The following is a 16,401-nucleotide window of genomic DNA, read 5'->3' on the forward strand; positions in this document are numbered from 1 at the left end:
TCCACTTGTAAACATGGCTCCTCGGAGTTTCGTTCAACTTTCGTCCATTTACTGTTTCGATGATTTAGAAATTCGTCAACACACTGCAGTTACCTCACCGCAACTTTATTAGATTTTCCTCCTTTTGTTGTTTATTTCACGTAACTCAGTGACAGAAAACGATAGTGTTACGACTCTACGTCCTCTCCATTGCAGTTCTTCGTGACTAGCATCATACTCTTGTATTAATATATTATTTGACTTCAGCATTCGAATTGGAGATATGGCAATTTTAGGCCAAGTTAAGAGCATAGTTCTTCCATCTACTGAGAGAGAGAGAGAGAGAGAGAGAGAGAGAGAGAGAGAGAGAGCCAGGGGTCACTTTGTATTCTGCCCAGTCACTTACAAACACAGGTTTCTTTTTCTTTCATGTTTTTCTCCTTCTAACCTTGGGAATCCTCATCAGGTTACTGTGACTCTGGGAACTGTATCTATCTGGCTATCTACCTGTCTGCTTATATATCTATCTGTCTACTTATCTGCTTGCTTGTCTGTCTGTCTGTCTGTCTGTCTGGCTGGCTGGCTGGCTGGCTCTGTCTGTCTGCATTCCTATCTGCCTGCTAATCTACCTACCTTCCTATTTATTTATATGTCTGTCTGCCTGTCTATCTGTCTGTCTATCTTTCTGTCTGCCTGTCTACCTATCTATCTATCTATCTATTTATCCATCTATCTGTCTATCTACCTGTCTGTCTACCATTTTGTTTACAGTACTTACGTGTCTCAACCTGCTTATATATATCTTTTTGCTTGTCTGTCTCTCTATGTCTGTCTACAAGTATATAAATTTGTCTGTCCATCTATAGTCATGTTTATATATATATGTCTATCTGTCTGTCTATCGATCTGTCTGTCAGTTTGTCTCCCTGACTCTTTTCATCAGTCTGTTTCTCTGCCTAAATATGCACTTATTAATCTACATAACTTTCTTTTTGTCTGCCCGTCTGCCTATCTGTCTGTCAGTCTGTCTATCTACATATCTATCTGTTTATCTATCCGTCCATCTATCAATCATGCACAAACTTCGAGTCAATTTTCAACACACCCTTATCACCTATTACCAAAACACACACGCAGATCATTTACCAGATATCAGGGCAGGCTATGCTTCTTATCACGCAGAACCATTAGGACTAGGGAGGACTAGGGAGGGCCGTAACACCACTCCCAAAGCAACTTATTCTCCATCATCATCACCACCATCATCCCGCCTCTCTTTCCCACCTACGAGTAGAGTGAGGTAAGGCAAAGAAAGCAAGGAAAATGTGGGGAAATGTGACAGTAGGAGAATTATTCAAGAGCACGCCGAGTGAAGTGAGCCACACACTCATTCGGTCACCATTTAAGCCCCCGGAATCCTGGTACCCCCTCAAACTAGACTTTTTTGCATTACAGGTATAGACGGTACGTTTCCTATATTCTGTTCTACAATACCTACCTCTGCGAGCTCTCTCTCTCTCTCTCTCTCTCTCTCTCTCTCTCTCTCTCTCTCTCTCTCTCTCTCTCTCTCTCTCTCAAAAAACTAGGGCTTCTTTCACAACTTTATATCTGATGAGCATTAGTTATGAGGTGGGATTGCGTCTCCTTGGTTACTAGTCAAATCAGCCCTCCAATCTGACTACTACTTTGCCATCTCTTGGACTAACAAGAGTTTCGGATCTTTGCCAGGGGAAAATAAACTGACTATGGTAACGAAGGAGTGCCAGAGAGCCTACCAAGCCCACGAGAATCAGACCCAAGGAGTCCTATCCCTTTGCTTATCAGTCCTTCTGTGATTAAAAGATAAGAGAGGATAGATTGGGGGATGGGGTGATCAAGACGGTGGCTGATAAGAAGTATTTTCCGGGTACGTTACAGATTAGAGAGAGAGAGAGAGAGAGAGAGAGAGAGAGGACGTGTACGTATCACCATCATCATGATCATCTGTAATATTATCTAATCTCTCGAGATTTAGATCATAGGATAATAATAATGGTAATAATAATAATAATAATAATAATAATAATAATAACTAATAATAATAATAATAATGATGATAAAAATAATAATAATTCTTATTATGGTTAGGATAATGATGATGGTAATTAATAATAATAATAATAATAATAATAATAATAGTAATAATAATAATAGTAATAATAATAATAATAATAATAATAATAATTCTAGTCTTCACTTTTTAAAGCAAAGGAGTTACGATACTGCTTGCACCAAAAAGGTCTCTTTTCCTTTTCTGTCCCACTTTCATGAGCGATATTTATTGTCTCATCATCTCTTTACAGGTTAGGAGAGGAAATAATGTTAAATAATTACAACATGAAGACGCAAGTGCACAACAAGTAAAAGAAGAAGGAGAAATAAGACAAACAGCAAACTAAGGCACACGAACAAGAAAAACAAGAAGAGAAACATAAGAGAGTAAACTGCACCGAAATATCTTTGTCCACTACGCAAAAGATTACTGTTTCACCTTGTTCCTCTCAACCTGAGTTTACTGTCTTGTACTATTCCACCCATTCCTGCCTGGTCCTCAGCGACATCGTGCCGCGGAGTGTTGGGACGTGCACTGAATGGTAAATAGAGTCAAAATGAAAGAAAACACAATGGACGTGGAAACATCAAAGGCAGAGCTGGTGCAGGAACAGTCGGAGACACCACGACACACCACACAGTACCTGGCTGCTTTGTCAGGTAGGTAGAGATATACGTTGTTCACTTTACCTTGGCCTTAAAATGCCATCCCTCCATTCTGAAAGATGAGTTTTAGCAATGGATTAACACTGATTTTTATACTAGTCACGAAGAAGTGCTGCGGTAAGGATGTAGAGCCACAGCTCTGTCATTCATTTTCTATAATAAAGCTCCATGGAATAAGCTGCAAAAGGATGAAAATCTGGACCAAGTTAAAGTGAAAGAACTATAGTAAGAAATTATCATGCGCAACCCTGCTCAGGAACACCTGGATCTGACAGACCCGGTTGATTGAGTCCGTGCTCTAGTTCAGTAACTTCTGTATGTCTGGGATCCCTATCCTTCTCAACAGCTTCTTAACTGTTGTGCCCATGCAAGGTGTGGGGGATTACTTTCGTCTCTCTCTCTCTCTGTTTTGGTTTTATACCACTCAGCAAGTTGCATTCGGGTCTGTGAGACCCATGTGTACCTGAGGAGATACACATATTTGTTCTCCTTGTTTGCAGGTTGCTTCTATGCTGTGTGGGATCCACTCTTCCCATTATGAAGAACCTTCATTCCTCAAGTTGTGACACAAGTGCTAGGCTCATAGTATTGTTTGTTTCCTTGTATGGCTACTGCCAAAAGAAAACTTTGTAGGTTTTGCCAATGTTTTTTCCAAAAATTATTTAAAAACATATACAGAGTAAAGTGAATCAAAATTTATTTGCATAATACTGTAACTGATAGGACCTTATAAACTGTAAAATATTCAGGAAATCATTAAATGAAACATGTGTGGAGATACAGCATTTTTATATTCCTGGATCTGACAGACATAAGTGTCCCTGAGGTGAACACAACCAAATACTTGTTCCTGAGCAGGGTTAATGACCTTCGTGTAATCGATAGGCATACAAGTAAGCCTTTTTCCTTTGCTTTCCTTTCCCTTTTTTCTTTTTCTTACTACGGGCGGGTTTGGGGGATGACAGAAATTGCATTAAAAAAAAATGCCTGTCTTGGCTCAGTAGTAGTACTACTAATAGTAGTAGCAATAGTAGTAGTAGTAGTAGTAGTAGTAGTAGTAGTAGTAGTAGCGGCAGTAGCAGCAGTAGTAGTAGTAACAGCGGTAGTAGTAGTGTTTTATTATTATTATTATTATTATTCTGTCCGACAAGGAGAACATGCTTTCACCCCTGTTTGTTTGTTACTTTGTTTGTCTATTAGGATTACTCAAAAACTAAAAGAGAGATTTGGACCAAATTTGGTGGGTAGATAGCCCATGTCCCAGGGAACAATCAGTTAACTTTAGGGATCGATCCGGATCGTATTACAGATTCTGAATCCGGAAAACACTTTTTGCGAAACCCTAATCAGTGATGAGAAAGCCTACCCCATTATGGAGAGTATTTTGGAAATTACGTTGTCCTTTTCGGGGAGATGCGCTCCAGTGAGTGCCCCTTTGGTTATTACTATTATTATTATTATTATTATTATTATTATTATCACCATCATCATCACTGCTATTATTACTCTTCCTGGCAGCATCTATGAGTGCCATGGCGGTGGGCGCCGCCATTGGCTACTCCTCCCCCGCAGGCGCCGCCTACAGGTGCCTGACGGACAACTCCACCGTCAACGCCACCGTGGAGCCCTACTACGCCGATTACGACGCCTACGAGGAGGAGGAATGGTGGTGTTTATCGGAGGAGGAGCGGGGGTGGTTCTCAGGGACGCTTAGCATAGGTGCTCTCCTGGGGTGTATGCTGGCGGGTCTGTCTCTGAACACTTTGGGTAGGAAGGGAACTATGTTGGCTTCGGTCGTGCCCCTGCTGGTTGGATGGCTCTTCATTGGTGAGTGTGGTGCTATCTCTCTCTCTCTCTCTCTCTCTCTCTCTCTCTCTCTCTCTCTCTCTCTCATCTACTGTAATTTATTCATTTATTCCTCTTTTGTAACTAATTTGTATTTGCGATTGCTTTTTTTTTTTAATGACTTCACAGAAAAAGGCTTGGACGAACTCTGTGACTAGACATTAAATCGCAGATGAACAGACAACAAACGTATATAAAGAGATAGAGATGAAAATATAAGTACTGGGAAAAATACAGGAGAATAGAATGAATGAATGATTAGCCTGACACAGAGTAATATAACGCCATTTTAAAAGATACAAATACCAAAGACGTCAGAAAGAGGGAGATGAAAAAAATATCGCCTGAATAGAAGAAAGCCAGACTGTCCTTTACATTTAATAATTTAGTGCGATTATAAGATATAGACTGACTAAAAGAAAGCCAGATCGTCATTTACATTTACTTATTTCATTTAGTATGGTGATTTTTATTGTTTCCTTGACCTTCCCACAGGCCTGGCACAAAACTTTGCTATGCTAATCGTCGGTCGGATCCTGTGTGGTCTGTGTACGGGCATTTCCTCGCTTGTCGTGCCCACCTACACCACCGAGTACGCCTCCAAGGATATTCGTGGGGCCCTGGGTAAGTTCAAAGGTCATACTGGGGTATCTGGGGTACTTTGGGGAGTATAAAAGGACAAATGGTTGTGATTCTGAGATATTTAGAGTAGTGATGGTCCGGTTGAATTTTTCAACATTGGCGAATGCGAATGCGAACATGAATTTTCAATATTTAATATACAGTGTGAATATTCTGTTTGATGACATAGAAACGTGAGTTATTCATTTTTTTTTTTTTTTCGGTACGAATTAATTTCATTGTAAGGGTTTCAGCCACAGAAAATTAAATGAACAAAGTTCCATCAATTTTGTATGTTACCAGGGTGCGGGAAGAGAACCAACTTTCATATGCATCCCCCGGGGGTATCAGACGCGTCTTGGACGAACTTCAAAAGGACCCAGACCAGATCACATCAGACAGCCGTTCTCTCTCTCTCTCTCTCTCCCAGAAATTCTTGAGATTTAGAGTACTTTTTCTGGTTATGAACGAAAAGATTACCCACATTTTAATGAGAACTTCTGAAACTCTGTCATTAGGCAAAAAAATCTGGGGATATCCAGACTTTTCTGGGAATCTGGCAACTCTACATGATGTAGCAAACGGCCCTAGCTAGCTTGGCGCAGCTGCTTGGTAGACATCTAGCCTACAATACTCGTTCATCTCATGCTTCTAAGTCTTTATTTGATTTTCCATAAACTTTATAGATAATTTATTAACATTCACAAAGTACTCCCATGACAACATGAGAATGCAAATGCGAATGCGAATATCGAAAAAATATACAAATACAGTAATTGGTAATGTGAACGCGAAGTCGAATATTCGGACCATCACTAACTTGGAGTATGTGGTCTGTGTGTGGGTATCTCATTACTCCTAGTGTTTTCGTACACCACCGGACACTCATATGTCTAAAAGGACAGAGAAAAAGCACTGGGTTTGGGAGACATGCAAGGTGTTAGGAGTTGTTTCAGGGGTTCGAGTGTCTCAGGATATACGTGAGGCATCTAGCATGTTTTGAAAAGTACAGTGTGTATGTGTGGGGAAGAGGTTTGGGTTCTAGAGTATTTGGGGGTTTGTGGTCTGTCAACGGGCATTTCCTCACTCGTCATAATCACCTACACCTCCGAATACGCCTACAAGGACACCCAAGAGGCAATTGGAAGGTTCTGGGGCCGTGCGGTTATTTCGGGATTATGGTCAATGGCATTTTTCCGGTTATTTGAGATGTTTGAATACAACTGGAATCTATATATTGGTGGGAGAATTTTGTGGTCGGGTGTAAGTGGCTGGATGTATGGAACTGGGTGTATATTTGGGGGTATATGGGAATATCTGAGGTGTTGGGAGGAAATGAGGATATGACCATGAGTATTTTGGGAGTAGGTGGGTATGCAGGAGGATATTTGGATGGAGAATATTGTGGACGTGGACATTGGTGAGGGTGTTTTGGGAAGGAAATTGGTGACTGGAGGTATCGTCTCTTAATCCTGAGATCCCTGCAGTTTTCCATCCGCACATTTCTTGAAACTTTCTCTTTTCTCCAGTCTTCGGTTATCAGCAGTTCTACGTCTGTTCCAGGTTATGATTTTCTCACATCCGACCTACAGCTTTCATTTAGCCAAGTTCCATTTTCCAGTAGTCTCCCCTCGTGTCTATGTTGAACTGCCAGCAGTTTTTTCACCGATCCAAGTTCCAGTTTCCAGCATTCGCTCCTTCATCCCAGCCATAGGATTTCAACAACTTTCTGCCTATCCAAGTTCTAGTTTCCAGCAAGTTTCACTTCATCCTAGGTTTTAGGGTTTCAACAATTATCATATTCTTGTGTCCAGATATCATCACTTGATCCTGTGTTCTCAGAGTTTCAACAGCTGTTCATTTTTCAGTTTCCAGTAACCTTCATCTGACTCTAGGCTCACAGTGGTTCGAATGTTGTTCAGCTTCCAGGTTCCAGTACTTCCATAACTGTTCATCCTTTAGTCCCAGCAGTCGTCAGTTGGTGATAGGCTCTTAGGATTCCATTAGCTGTCCATTCTACAGTTTCCAGTAACAATTTTTCCACTCCAGGGTCGGGATTCCAACTGTTCGTCACGATAGGGATACTGTACGCCTACATATTCGGAACGGTAGTGAAGTCGTGGGAGTGGCTGGGTTTGGTGTGCGCGGTGCTTGGTGTGCTGTTCTTCGTCCTGGCGCTCTTCCTCAAGGAATCCCCCACGTTTCTCCTCTCCAAGGGCAAGGAGACGCAGGCCAGGCACTCCATGCAGTACTTCAGAGGTGGGTGTTTCCCTGGCATGTAGTACCTCAGATGTAGGTGTTACTCTGGCTGTCACTTTCGAGTAGTACTTCAGAGGTAGACGTTTTTCTGACTATCACTTTTGAGTAGTATTTATGGGGCGGGTGTCATATCGGTTAATGTTTTTTAAACACCTACTGAGGAACTGTACTTAATTCCTTCAGTCTGAGGATGCTTCATTATATTCTTGCTATCTTCAGACAGTTTTATTCAGATCGAGGCATATTTCGAAAAAGAGACATTAAATATAGCCTTCATTAAGCCCTTCACTATAAGAGATCCCACTTAACGCAGCAAGAAAATCATCTAGTAATGGCCTGATTAAAATTAGTATGACATCATCGGACTGAAGAAGTTAAGAAAGACCTTAACCAAGTATTTTAGTGCCTGAATGGTCTCTTGCAACAGCAAAGAATCACCCATCTTCTCTATTTTCTGTGAAGATTACCTAAAGCTAACAAAACATAACGAGTCTTCAGTGGACTAACACGTCTGAGTGAAACTATTCCATAACGATCACCAAACCTTAGGAAGATACTAAACTCCTTGACAAAATGAAGCTCAGTTGCATCAACTTTGCTGAAAATCCCAACTCTCTCTCCCCCCAGGTCCCAATTACAACATCGAGAAGGAAATGGTCGACCTGAAGCAGTCGCTAGAGGAGGCGGCGGCGGCGAAGGTGTCACTCCGAGACTTGTCCAAGCCGTACATTCTCAAGCCCCTCGTCATCACTCTGCTCCTCATGGCCTTCCAGCAGCTGGCCGGAGTCAACGCAGTCATCTACAACGTCAACATCATCTTCAGTGTTAGTCTGGAATACATTCGGGTTCACTGTCTGACTGCAAATCTGTATTGCTCTGATATTTATTAATTCTCTTTTGAATCTTATTCAAAATTCTTTGACTCCCCATTTCAGTTTATTTCCCCAATCCTCGGCTTCTTTTCCGTTGACTGCAGATTCCTCAGTACTTCAGTTGATTTTTTTTTATCCATACTCTTCCGTTTTTCATCTGGACTGACTTCAAATTTCTCGCGTCCTCATTGACCTCAGATTTCTCGCTTCCTCATTCGTTTTTACTCTAGCTGACTGAAGTTAGTACGGTCATTTTTTTTTTTTTTTTAATGTGTCCGACTCTGGGCAAAGGCTTCAGGGCCTATCCCCAGGGCATATCCCCAAGGCCCAGTAATCCTCCTACATCTCCACTTGTCACCACTTCGGCGCTAACACTCACCGTCCATACTGAATACATGTTAGGGCTGTCTTTTACAGGACTGGTGTATTGGTATTAAAAGGGGTGTTTTTACGAAATGGCGGGTCTTCTGGTAGATCAACAAAGTCTACTTTTTTTTTTCTATGAAATTCAAATCCATAAACCGTTTCCTGACCCAGCGGGGATCTGAACCGGGGTCCGTTAGGACTGCAGGCCACCTCTCTACCGATCGAGCTACCGCTTCCCCCAAGTCAGTGTCATGTTTATGGGTAGATTTTGGGCTCATTTGATTTCTTGGATGGCTTGATTCTTAGGTTTACTTGGCTGTTCATCTGTGTTGATTTAGGATTCCTCAGTACTAAGGCTATTTCTATAAGCTGAATAATATAGTCTGGAGGTAGGAAGAATAAGGTAAATAATGCCGTCATCGTACTATACTGCACAGTAGAGGTCTTTACAATGAAGTCAAAATCCAAATGCATTTATTTCAACATGCCTGTACAGCTTCTTATTTAGGAGGTTTAGAAAGGAGGAAAGGGAAAGCTAATTAGCAGTGTAAGAGCTTTGCACATCGACAAACAGTAAATTTCCATTTTCTTCAATCTCTTTTGTTTTCTTCAGGATCTGGGACTCTAGTATCTAAGGACACGAGCAGCGTAATCCTTTTCTTCATTCGCTCTCGTTTTTTCAGGACTCTGGCACCGACGTCTCCGAGGACATGAGCACCATTATAATTGGAGTGGTTCAGGCCGCAGCCACCGGCGCCTCCACCCTCCTCTTAGACCGTGCCGGCAGACGCTTCCTCCTCGCCCTCTCCAGCGGCGTCATGGCGGTCTCCATCAGTAAGCTGGGAACTTCTAGTCTTTCAAATGATGATAGTGTAGGATTTGAAGATTTTATTTGATCCATTTGGGAATTTACTGCTTTTAAAATCATAGGTATGGAAGTCAGTGTGTGTTTCTTTTTTTTTTTTTTCAGTTCGAAAGCAATGCAACATGCGATTTATTGGTTATGCATGACTCAGATCATTATATTTCTTTAGAAAAGGTTTTGCCTCTGGATAAATGAACTTTTTTTAAAATTTCAAATACCGTCATTATTCACTGATCACATTATTCTTGGACCTCAACAGTTATTAAAAGTTCAAAATCTTAACTCCATCTAAGTTGATCACATCCCAATTCTTGTTTTTTTTTTTTCCACGAGTTGGCATCGGTGTGTTCTCGGTTCAGTATTACTCGAAACTCATCTAAATTATTCATGTTCCTCCAGACTGGTGCAGTATTCTTGGCTATCTTAGCTCGTCAGAGTTATTTACACTTATTTCGAAATTGCTGTAGCTCCTCCAGAATTGTTCACAGCTCTTTCCAAAGTGTTCTAGCTTTATTGTTCTCAGCTCTTCTCAAAGTGTTCTGACTCCCCCAAAATTTTCAGCATCTCTTCCCAAATTGTTCTAGCTCCTCCGGAATTCTTCACAACCCTTTCAAAAATGTACAGCTCTAAAACTGATCACACTTCTTCCAAAGCTGCTCTAACTTCACCAAAATTTTCCACAGCTCTTCCAAACTTGCTCCAGCTTCCCTTAACTTGTACTAAACCCTGTTCTCGTTCTACTCTCACCCCAGCCTGCCTTGGCGTGTTCTTCTACGTCAAATCCGTGGACGAGGAATACGCCATCACCGCCCTCAACTGGCTGCCCCTCACCTCCCTCATGATCTTCATCTCCTCCTTCTCTATCGGTTACGGTCCCATACCCTGGATCATGATGGGTGAGCTCAGGATGGGGTAGGGTTTCAGGAATGGGTGGGGTTGGGCGAGGTTAGGGTAGGTTAGATTGGGTTAGATTAGGCTACGTTAAGCTGGGATAGGCCGGGTGGGATTAGGTTAGGCTAGGATAGATTTAAGTTAGGTTAAGTTTGGTTACATTAAGCTGGAATGGGTTGAGTTAGATTAGGTTAAGTTGGGATGTATTGGGTTAAGATAGGTTGAGTCAGGTTGGGTGAGCTTAGGTTAGGTTAGGTTAGGTTAAACTGGGCTGAGTTGGGCTGGCCTGTGACAGTTTAGACTAGGTTAGGTTAAGGTGGAATAAATTAGGAAGCCATGCTGGGTTAGGTTTTGCTAGATTAGGGTAGCTTAGATTAGGTTAGGTTAAGATGAGCTGGGTTACGTTAGACTAGGTTAGAGGATAAAGGTAATATTATTTTAGGTTAGCGTAGGAGGCTTCGTAGCACCTTTTTCTTAGCTATTTATTTTGTATACTGTAACTCATCACTTGTCTATCATATCCATCGTTTTAATATCCACCTAGTTTGCTTAAATAATCTACAACAAGACACTGAGCTGTAATGTGCGTAATAAATCGCTGAGGAAGAGGTGCTGCGAAATCTCGAAAGCCTGTTAGAATATGATCCTTAACCCGAACTCACTGGAGAAAGGAATACCCTGGGAACATTTCTCATTTCTCAAGCCTTACTATATACTGTACATCTTACCTCAATTTAGATCAGCCATATACGAAGCCAGAGAAGATTAAAATTAGACCACAGCCACTATAGTTGGGTTGTTTTCATCTGACGGAACTGGGGTACTTTTGCCACTTGAAGTTGCGGTTACGTGAAATTCGATGAGCCACAGTTACGAGGTAGAACTGAGTCTCTTCGGTCACTGGTCAGATCCACCTTCCCATCCGACTACAGCTGGCTATCAGACAGAGCAGAAAGGAGTTAAGGATCTTTGATAGATGAAAACCAACCCACTACATCTATACCCTCCGTCCCAGGTGAACTATTCTTCCCCGGGGTGAAGGAGGCTGCGGGGAGTCTGGCCACCACGCTGAACTGGACCTGTGTCTTCATTGTTACCTTCACCTTTGAGCCACTACAGGTATGTACTCTCTCTCTCTCTCTCTCTCTCTCTCTTTCATATACTGAAATATAGTGCTCTCGCTCGCTTCGCTCGCTCCAACAATAATAGTGAACCCCCTCTACTAGAACGCGATCCACGACTACGGTGTGTACTGGCTCTTCGGCGGCTTGTGTGCTGTCAACTTCATCTTCTGCGTCATGGTGGTGCCGGAGACGAAGGGCAAGACGCTACAGGAGACCACGGCTTACTTCGGGGGACCGGCTGCGTAACTCTCAGGCGGGGAACATTGTGCAGATGGATAAATAGATGGATAGACAGTTACTTCAGGCAGGGCATTTTGTGTAGATAGATAAATAAATAGATACATACACAGATAGGTAGATTGACTGATGAGTAAATTGATAGATAGAGGCAGATAGGTACAGATGAATGCACAGATAGTATGACAGACTACTCAACAGGTGAGGCGTAGATACACAGACAGACAGGTAAATAACTTAGAAGCAAGGCATTTTGTGAATATATATATATATATATATATATATATATATATATATATATATATATATATATATATATATATATATATGTGTGTGTGTGTGTGTGTGTGTGTGTGTGTGTGTGTGTGTGTGTGTTTGAGAGAGAGAGAGAGAGAGAGAGAGAGAGAGAGAGAGAGAGAGAGAGAGAGAGTAGTGATGTATAATTAGTGGCATCCGTCATCACTTCTAGTTCCTCGTAACTTCTGCACATTAATCATTTGCCAATCGACACTTTAGCCAACGTTATGTGCTGCAGGCCACTATATATGTGTACAGTTGAAGGTAGAAATTCACTCCAAGTTTATAGGTATGATATATGAGCCTACCAGTCTTTAACATTTTTTTTTTTTTTAATGATACGCCGGTTTTAATACTTATGTAGCACAACGATCTTTTCTTTGCCATACGTCGTTATCAGTAAGAAGTGCATAACGAGCGAGCCATTTTTTTTTTTTTTCCCTTTTCCACAATGTGTCGAATGTCAGTCTAGGAAGGCAACATTCAAAGGTTAACTAGAGATACAAATATAAAACAAGGTCTTTCTCGTATCTTAAACTCAGTCGCTAAGAAGATAAAGTCTGTATTCTTCCAGCGTTAATTGAAACTGAAGTGATTTTCTACTGCTGACGCTACCTGCAATTAGCGTTGTGGACTGATGGCTGCTTATAGAACCGTCCCGCTCCAAGTCCTACCATTAGCCTACTGCCGGGAGAGAGAGAGAGAGAGAGAGAGAGAGAGAGAGAGAGAGAGAGTTTAATCATAGTCTTCTAAAATCCTAAAGAATCTTATTATTCATGACGCAAGAGGTACGTCGCTGTTGTAAACTTCTACTTAATACATTCTAGGTAACGCCTGACGATTTTATTCAGCTGGGGGAAACAAAAGTAAAAAAAAAAAAAAAAATGCTGGCAAGAAAAAAATCGTACAAACAGACGTTGAAGTGTTTTTCTCATACACTATACTCTTTTCACTCTAACTTGGCCTAAAATTTTCATCTCTACATCTTGCATGCTGAGTGTCGCGAAAATGATGTAAAGCCGTTTTTTTTTTTTTTTTTTTTTCTGTAGTTGAATTGGGTGGGAGAAGCAAAAAAAAAAAAAAAAAAAAACGCAATATGATGCTAGCTACGAAGAAGAGTTGCGAAAATGATGTAGAGCCGTTTTCTCTTCTCTGCAGTTGAGTTGGGTGAGAAAAAAAAAAAAAAAAAAAGAAGAAAGAAAAAAAAACGAAAATCTAGGCCAAGCTAAGGTTAAAGAGTGTAATGAGGTTTTTCCAACGCTTAATGAAATCGTTTGGCAGTACCAGGAAAAGATAAAAATAGGAATGCGCCAACGTACCCACTGAGCTGGGTATAGGTTTCTCTCACTGCGTGTGTGTGTGTGTGTGTGTGTGTGTATGTGTGTGTGTGATCTACTAATACTCGTTACCTCACAATATATACCCTTCCATATTTTTTCCATGTTAGATTTCAATAAAGTTTGTGCCTCATGATTCGCTCACCCTGCAATAATAGATCGTAAATCATAAGCGAAACTAATTTTATCAGGATATTGTACTCTTTTTACTTTAACTTGGCCTAAAATTGCCATACCTCCATCTTAAAAGATGCAATAATAAAGTAATACTAGAATATGAGTCACGAAGAAGTGCTGTGGGAATGATGTAGGGCCGCAGCATTGTCTTTGTGCCACTGAACTACGTGAGATAAGCTTCAAAAGAACGAAAATCTAAGCCAAGTTAAGGTGAAAGAACTAAATCACGATCAAAAGTTTGCCGATACTGATCCCTGCCTGGCTTTGGCGATGGAGGGCGTTACATGGAGAATCTAAATGTGATACCAATGGGATGAGCACAATAAAAAGGTATTAGAAGGAAGGATACTCTGAACATGATAGCAAAGGGAAGCACATGGCAGAAGGGTATGAGAAGGAAGGATACTCTGAATAGGATAGCAAATGGAAGCACATGACAGAAGGGTATGAAAAGGAAGGATAGACTATACTCTTACCTTCAGGAAGAATTGAGAAATTTGGAAGGCAAGACACAATCTTGGCAGAGACTGGCGGTGAGTTTTTGCTTGTGATAATACGTCATATATGCACGCCCCTCACAGCATCTTCTACGAATATATCATTGTATACTTGTAGTTACATTACATAGTGCATGTTATGTAGCAAAATTACAGACACTGCATTATTTTTCCAAGAAGTAGGTTTAGTACAAAGGTCGCAGTATTATAATCAGGGTCAAAAGTTCGACAAATATATCACCTCTTCTCACATTCCTCTGCTGGCTAATATTCCGCAGCTGGTAGAGATTGCTATGCTCCTTTACCCTTTGACATGATGCATCAGGGAGGAATGTGACAGACTTGCCGTTAAAGACGCAGTGGAATAGTAGGTGAACTTTTTCCCTAGCTATATGGTCGGAGTATAATGGGTCACATATTCTGGTCTCCCTTTGGTCGCATCCACACCAGAAACTTACTCAAGGCCTAAACTGGCGTGGTCGGGTGCGAGCGAGAGCTTTAAGGGGTTACACTGATAAAAAGATCTTGACAGTGCCAACAAGTGTTTTGGTATGGACGCGAACTTAGATACATTGGTTGGCCCAAATAGTTCCCCAGGTGTGGCTTCTACTTTAAATTGATACTCTGCTGCTACATGTCATAAAGTTCTGCATAATCATATCTTTTTTATATTCCAATGACACTTCGAACGTTATGATATATTGCTTTCTTATAACTGAATAAAACAAAATTTGTTTTGTTTCATCCTTCGTTCAGGCTTTAGAAAGTGGTGTGGACGTGCTCCTTATGTACCATGATATTCACCAAATTCATTAATTAGTTAGTTAAAACTATTGAAACCCTGATAATTTGTCCCATGCCTGTCCAGAATCCTGAAAAGATGGGAATTTGAGTGAACACTTCAGTATCAGTGCTGGTAGGAGACAACGGTATGTGTGTATGTGTCTTTTAAGGTATTTCGAATTGTTCTACCTATCGACTGTAAAAGGGATATTGACATAGGTAACAAGTATGGATCAAGATTTGAGGGAAAGTCTTGATACCTACCCTCTTTGATGTCCCACCAGTTTATAAAAATAAATAAATAGATAAAAAAAAATATATATAGCCTCTATTGAAAGCAAACTCCCACTTCCCTTCCCCCCTTCTGACTCTTGTTTGGGGTTCTTACGTAGTCGTCAGCTTCCTGCACCCTGCCTATCTCTTGTTCAGGCAGGAACGGACAACATCTAAGAAACATTGGTTTGGCTAAACTTGAGCATCACAGTAAACAGTGGACATACATTATACTACTCAGCTGCAACCACAGTAAGCAGTTATACTATTAGGAATCAGACGAAAAGTGTTCCCCTCACACCATTTACCTAAGCTGATTCCAAAACACCACGATGACTAGTTTTTCGAGGCCATAACAATTTTCATAAGATATAACGTACACTGCCATGTTGACCCCACCCCCATCAAAGCATTCCTCTACCCCCCCCCCAAAAAAAAAAAAAAATGTGGATATGCCTTTAAGAGCTCTGTATCAGGCAGCACCTACCTCTAAATTGGATGACCTCTTCCCCAATGTGATGGCTGCCATGATGGTGCTGGTCATTAGTGTTAGTCCATTCAGATGATCCCGACCCATGGTTCTTCTGAGATATGTGTTTAGCCTCCTCATTGTCGATACAGGGCGCTCACACTCACTATACCCATCATAACCTGTGAGTGTGAGAGCTCTGTACTGACAAGAAGACAGAACACCTATCTCACAAGAATCATGGGACGAAACCTAATTTTAGGTTAGCCCAAAAAGAAATCTTTAGGAGGATCAGGAGATATTCCCTCGAAAATCACACCATTGGTATGCAGGCCAAGATCCTCCCTGTCCCCCTCTCGAAAGATTCTCTGGAGTCTGGACAGTCGTCTTGACTCTTGGATGCCAGAAGGAGAACAGCAGGGAGGGTGAGGCTGCAGGAAGTTTGGGCCAAACGGTCTACTTCGTCATGTTGAGTGTGAGCGACATGGGTTGGAGTCCAAGGGAGATTACAATACCTGTAATTAAGTAGCCAATCCTTGAAAAGCACCGTTTTCTGTGAATGAGCTATTAGAGAGCATGGTATTTTGGTGAAATCTAAAACGGTAAAATAAACTAAATTTAGCCAAAAACTTTCTAGCTTCCCTAGAGTGAATAGAATCGTATCGTAATAACAAGAAATTGTAAAAGAATACTTTGTCATATTGTCAGATTTCATCAATAATAATCAGACACCAGATGTCATTATTAAATTT

The 16,401-nt window shown here is 41.2% G+C and overlaps 1 protein-coding gene across 1 annotated transcript; it reads left to right on the plus strand.

Annotated features, from left to right (window-relative positions):
• Positions 1 to 2,640: 2,640 nt before the first annotated feature.
• On the plus strand, positions 2,641 to 11,830 carry LOC145400264 (facilitated trehalose transporter Tret1-like). The gene is made up of 9 exons (XM_080272801.1): positions 2,641 to 2,730; positions 4,255 to 4,563; positions 5,077 to 5,205; positions 7,252 to 7,461; positions 8,089 to 8,285; positions 9,383 to 9,533; positions 10,317 to 10,460; positions 11,471 to 11,574; positions 11,682 to 11,830. The coding sequence occupies exons 1-9, from the start codon at positions 2,643 to 2,645 to the stop codon at positions 11,823 to 11,825; spliced, it is 1,476 nt and encodes a 491-aa protein (XP_080128927.1). The 5' UTR covers positions 2,641 to 2,642; the 3' UTR covers positions 11,826 to 11,830.
• The last annotated feature ends 4,571 nt before the right edge of the window (positions 11,831 to 16,401 follow it).

The sequence above is a fragment of the Coenobita brevimanus genome, chromosome 51, assembly GCF_032717465.1.
Source record: "Coenobita brevimanus isolate Jiangsu-jjx chromosome 51, ASM3271746v2, whole genome shotgun sequence".
In the NCBI taxonomy this organism is placed as follows: domain Eukaryota; kingdom Metazoa; phylum Arthropoda; class Malacostraca; order Decapoda; family Coenobitidae; genus Coenobita; species Coenobita brevimanus.

Coding starts and splice junctions, on each gene's coding strand:
- LOC145400264 (XM_080272801.1), top strand. CDS start 2,643: ATGGACGTGGAAACATCAAAGGCAGAGCTGGTGCAGGAACAGTCGGAG. Junction 5,206..7,251: donor GGATATTCGTGGGGCCCTGG/GTAAGTTCAAAG, acceptor TTTCCACTCCAG/GGTCGGGATTCCAACTGTTC. Junction 10,461..11,470: donor CATACCCTGGATCATGATGG/GTGAGCTCAGGA, acceptor CCTCCGTCCCAG/GTGAACTATTCTTCCCCGGG.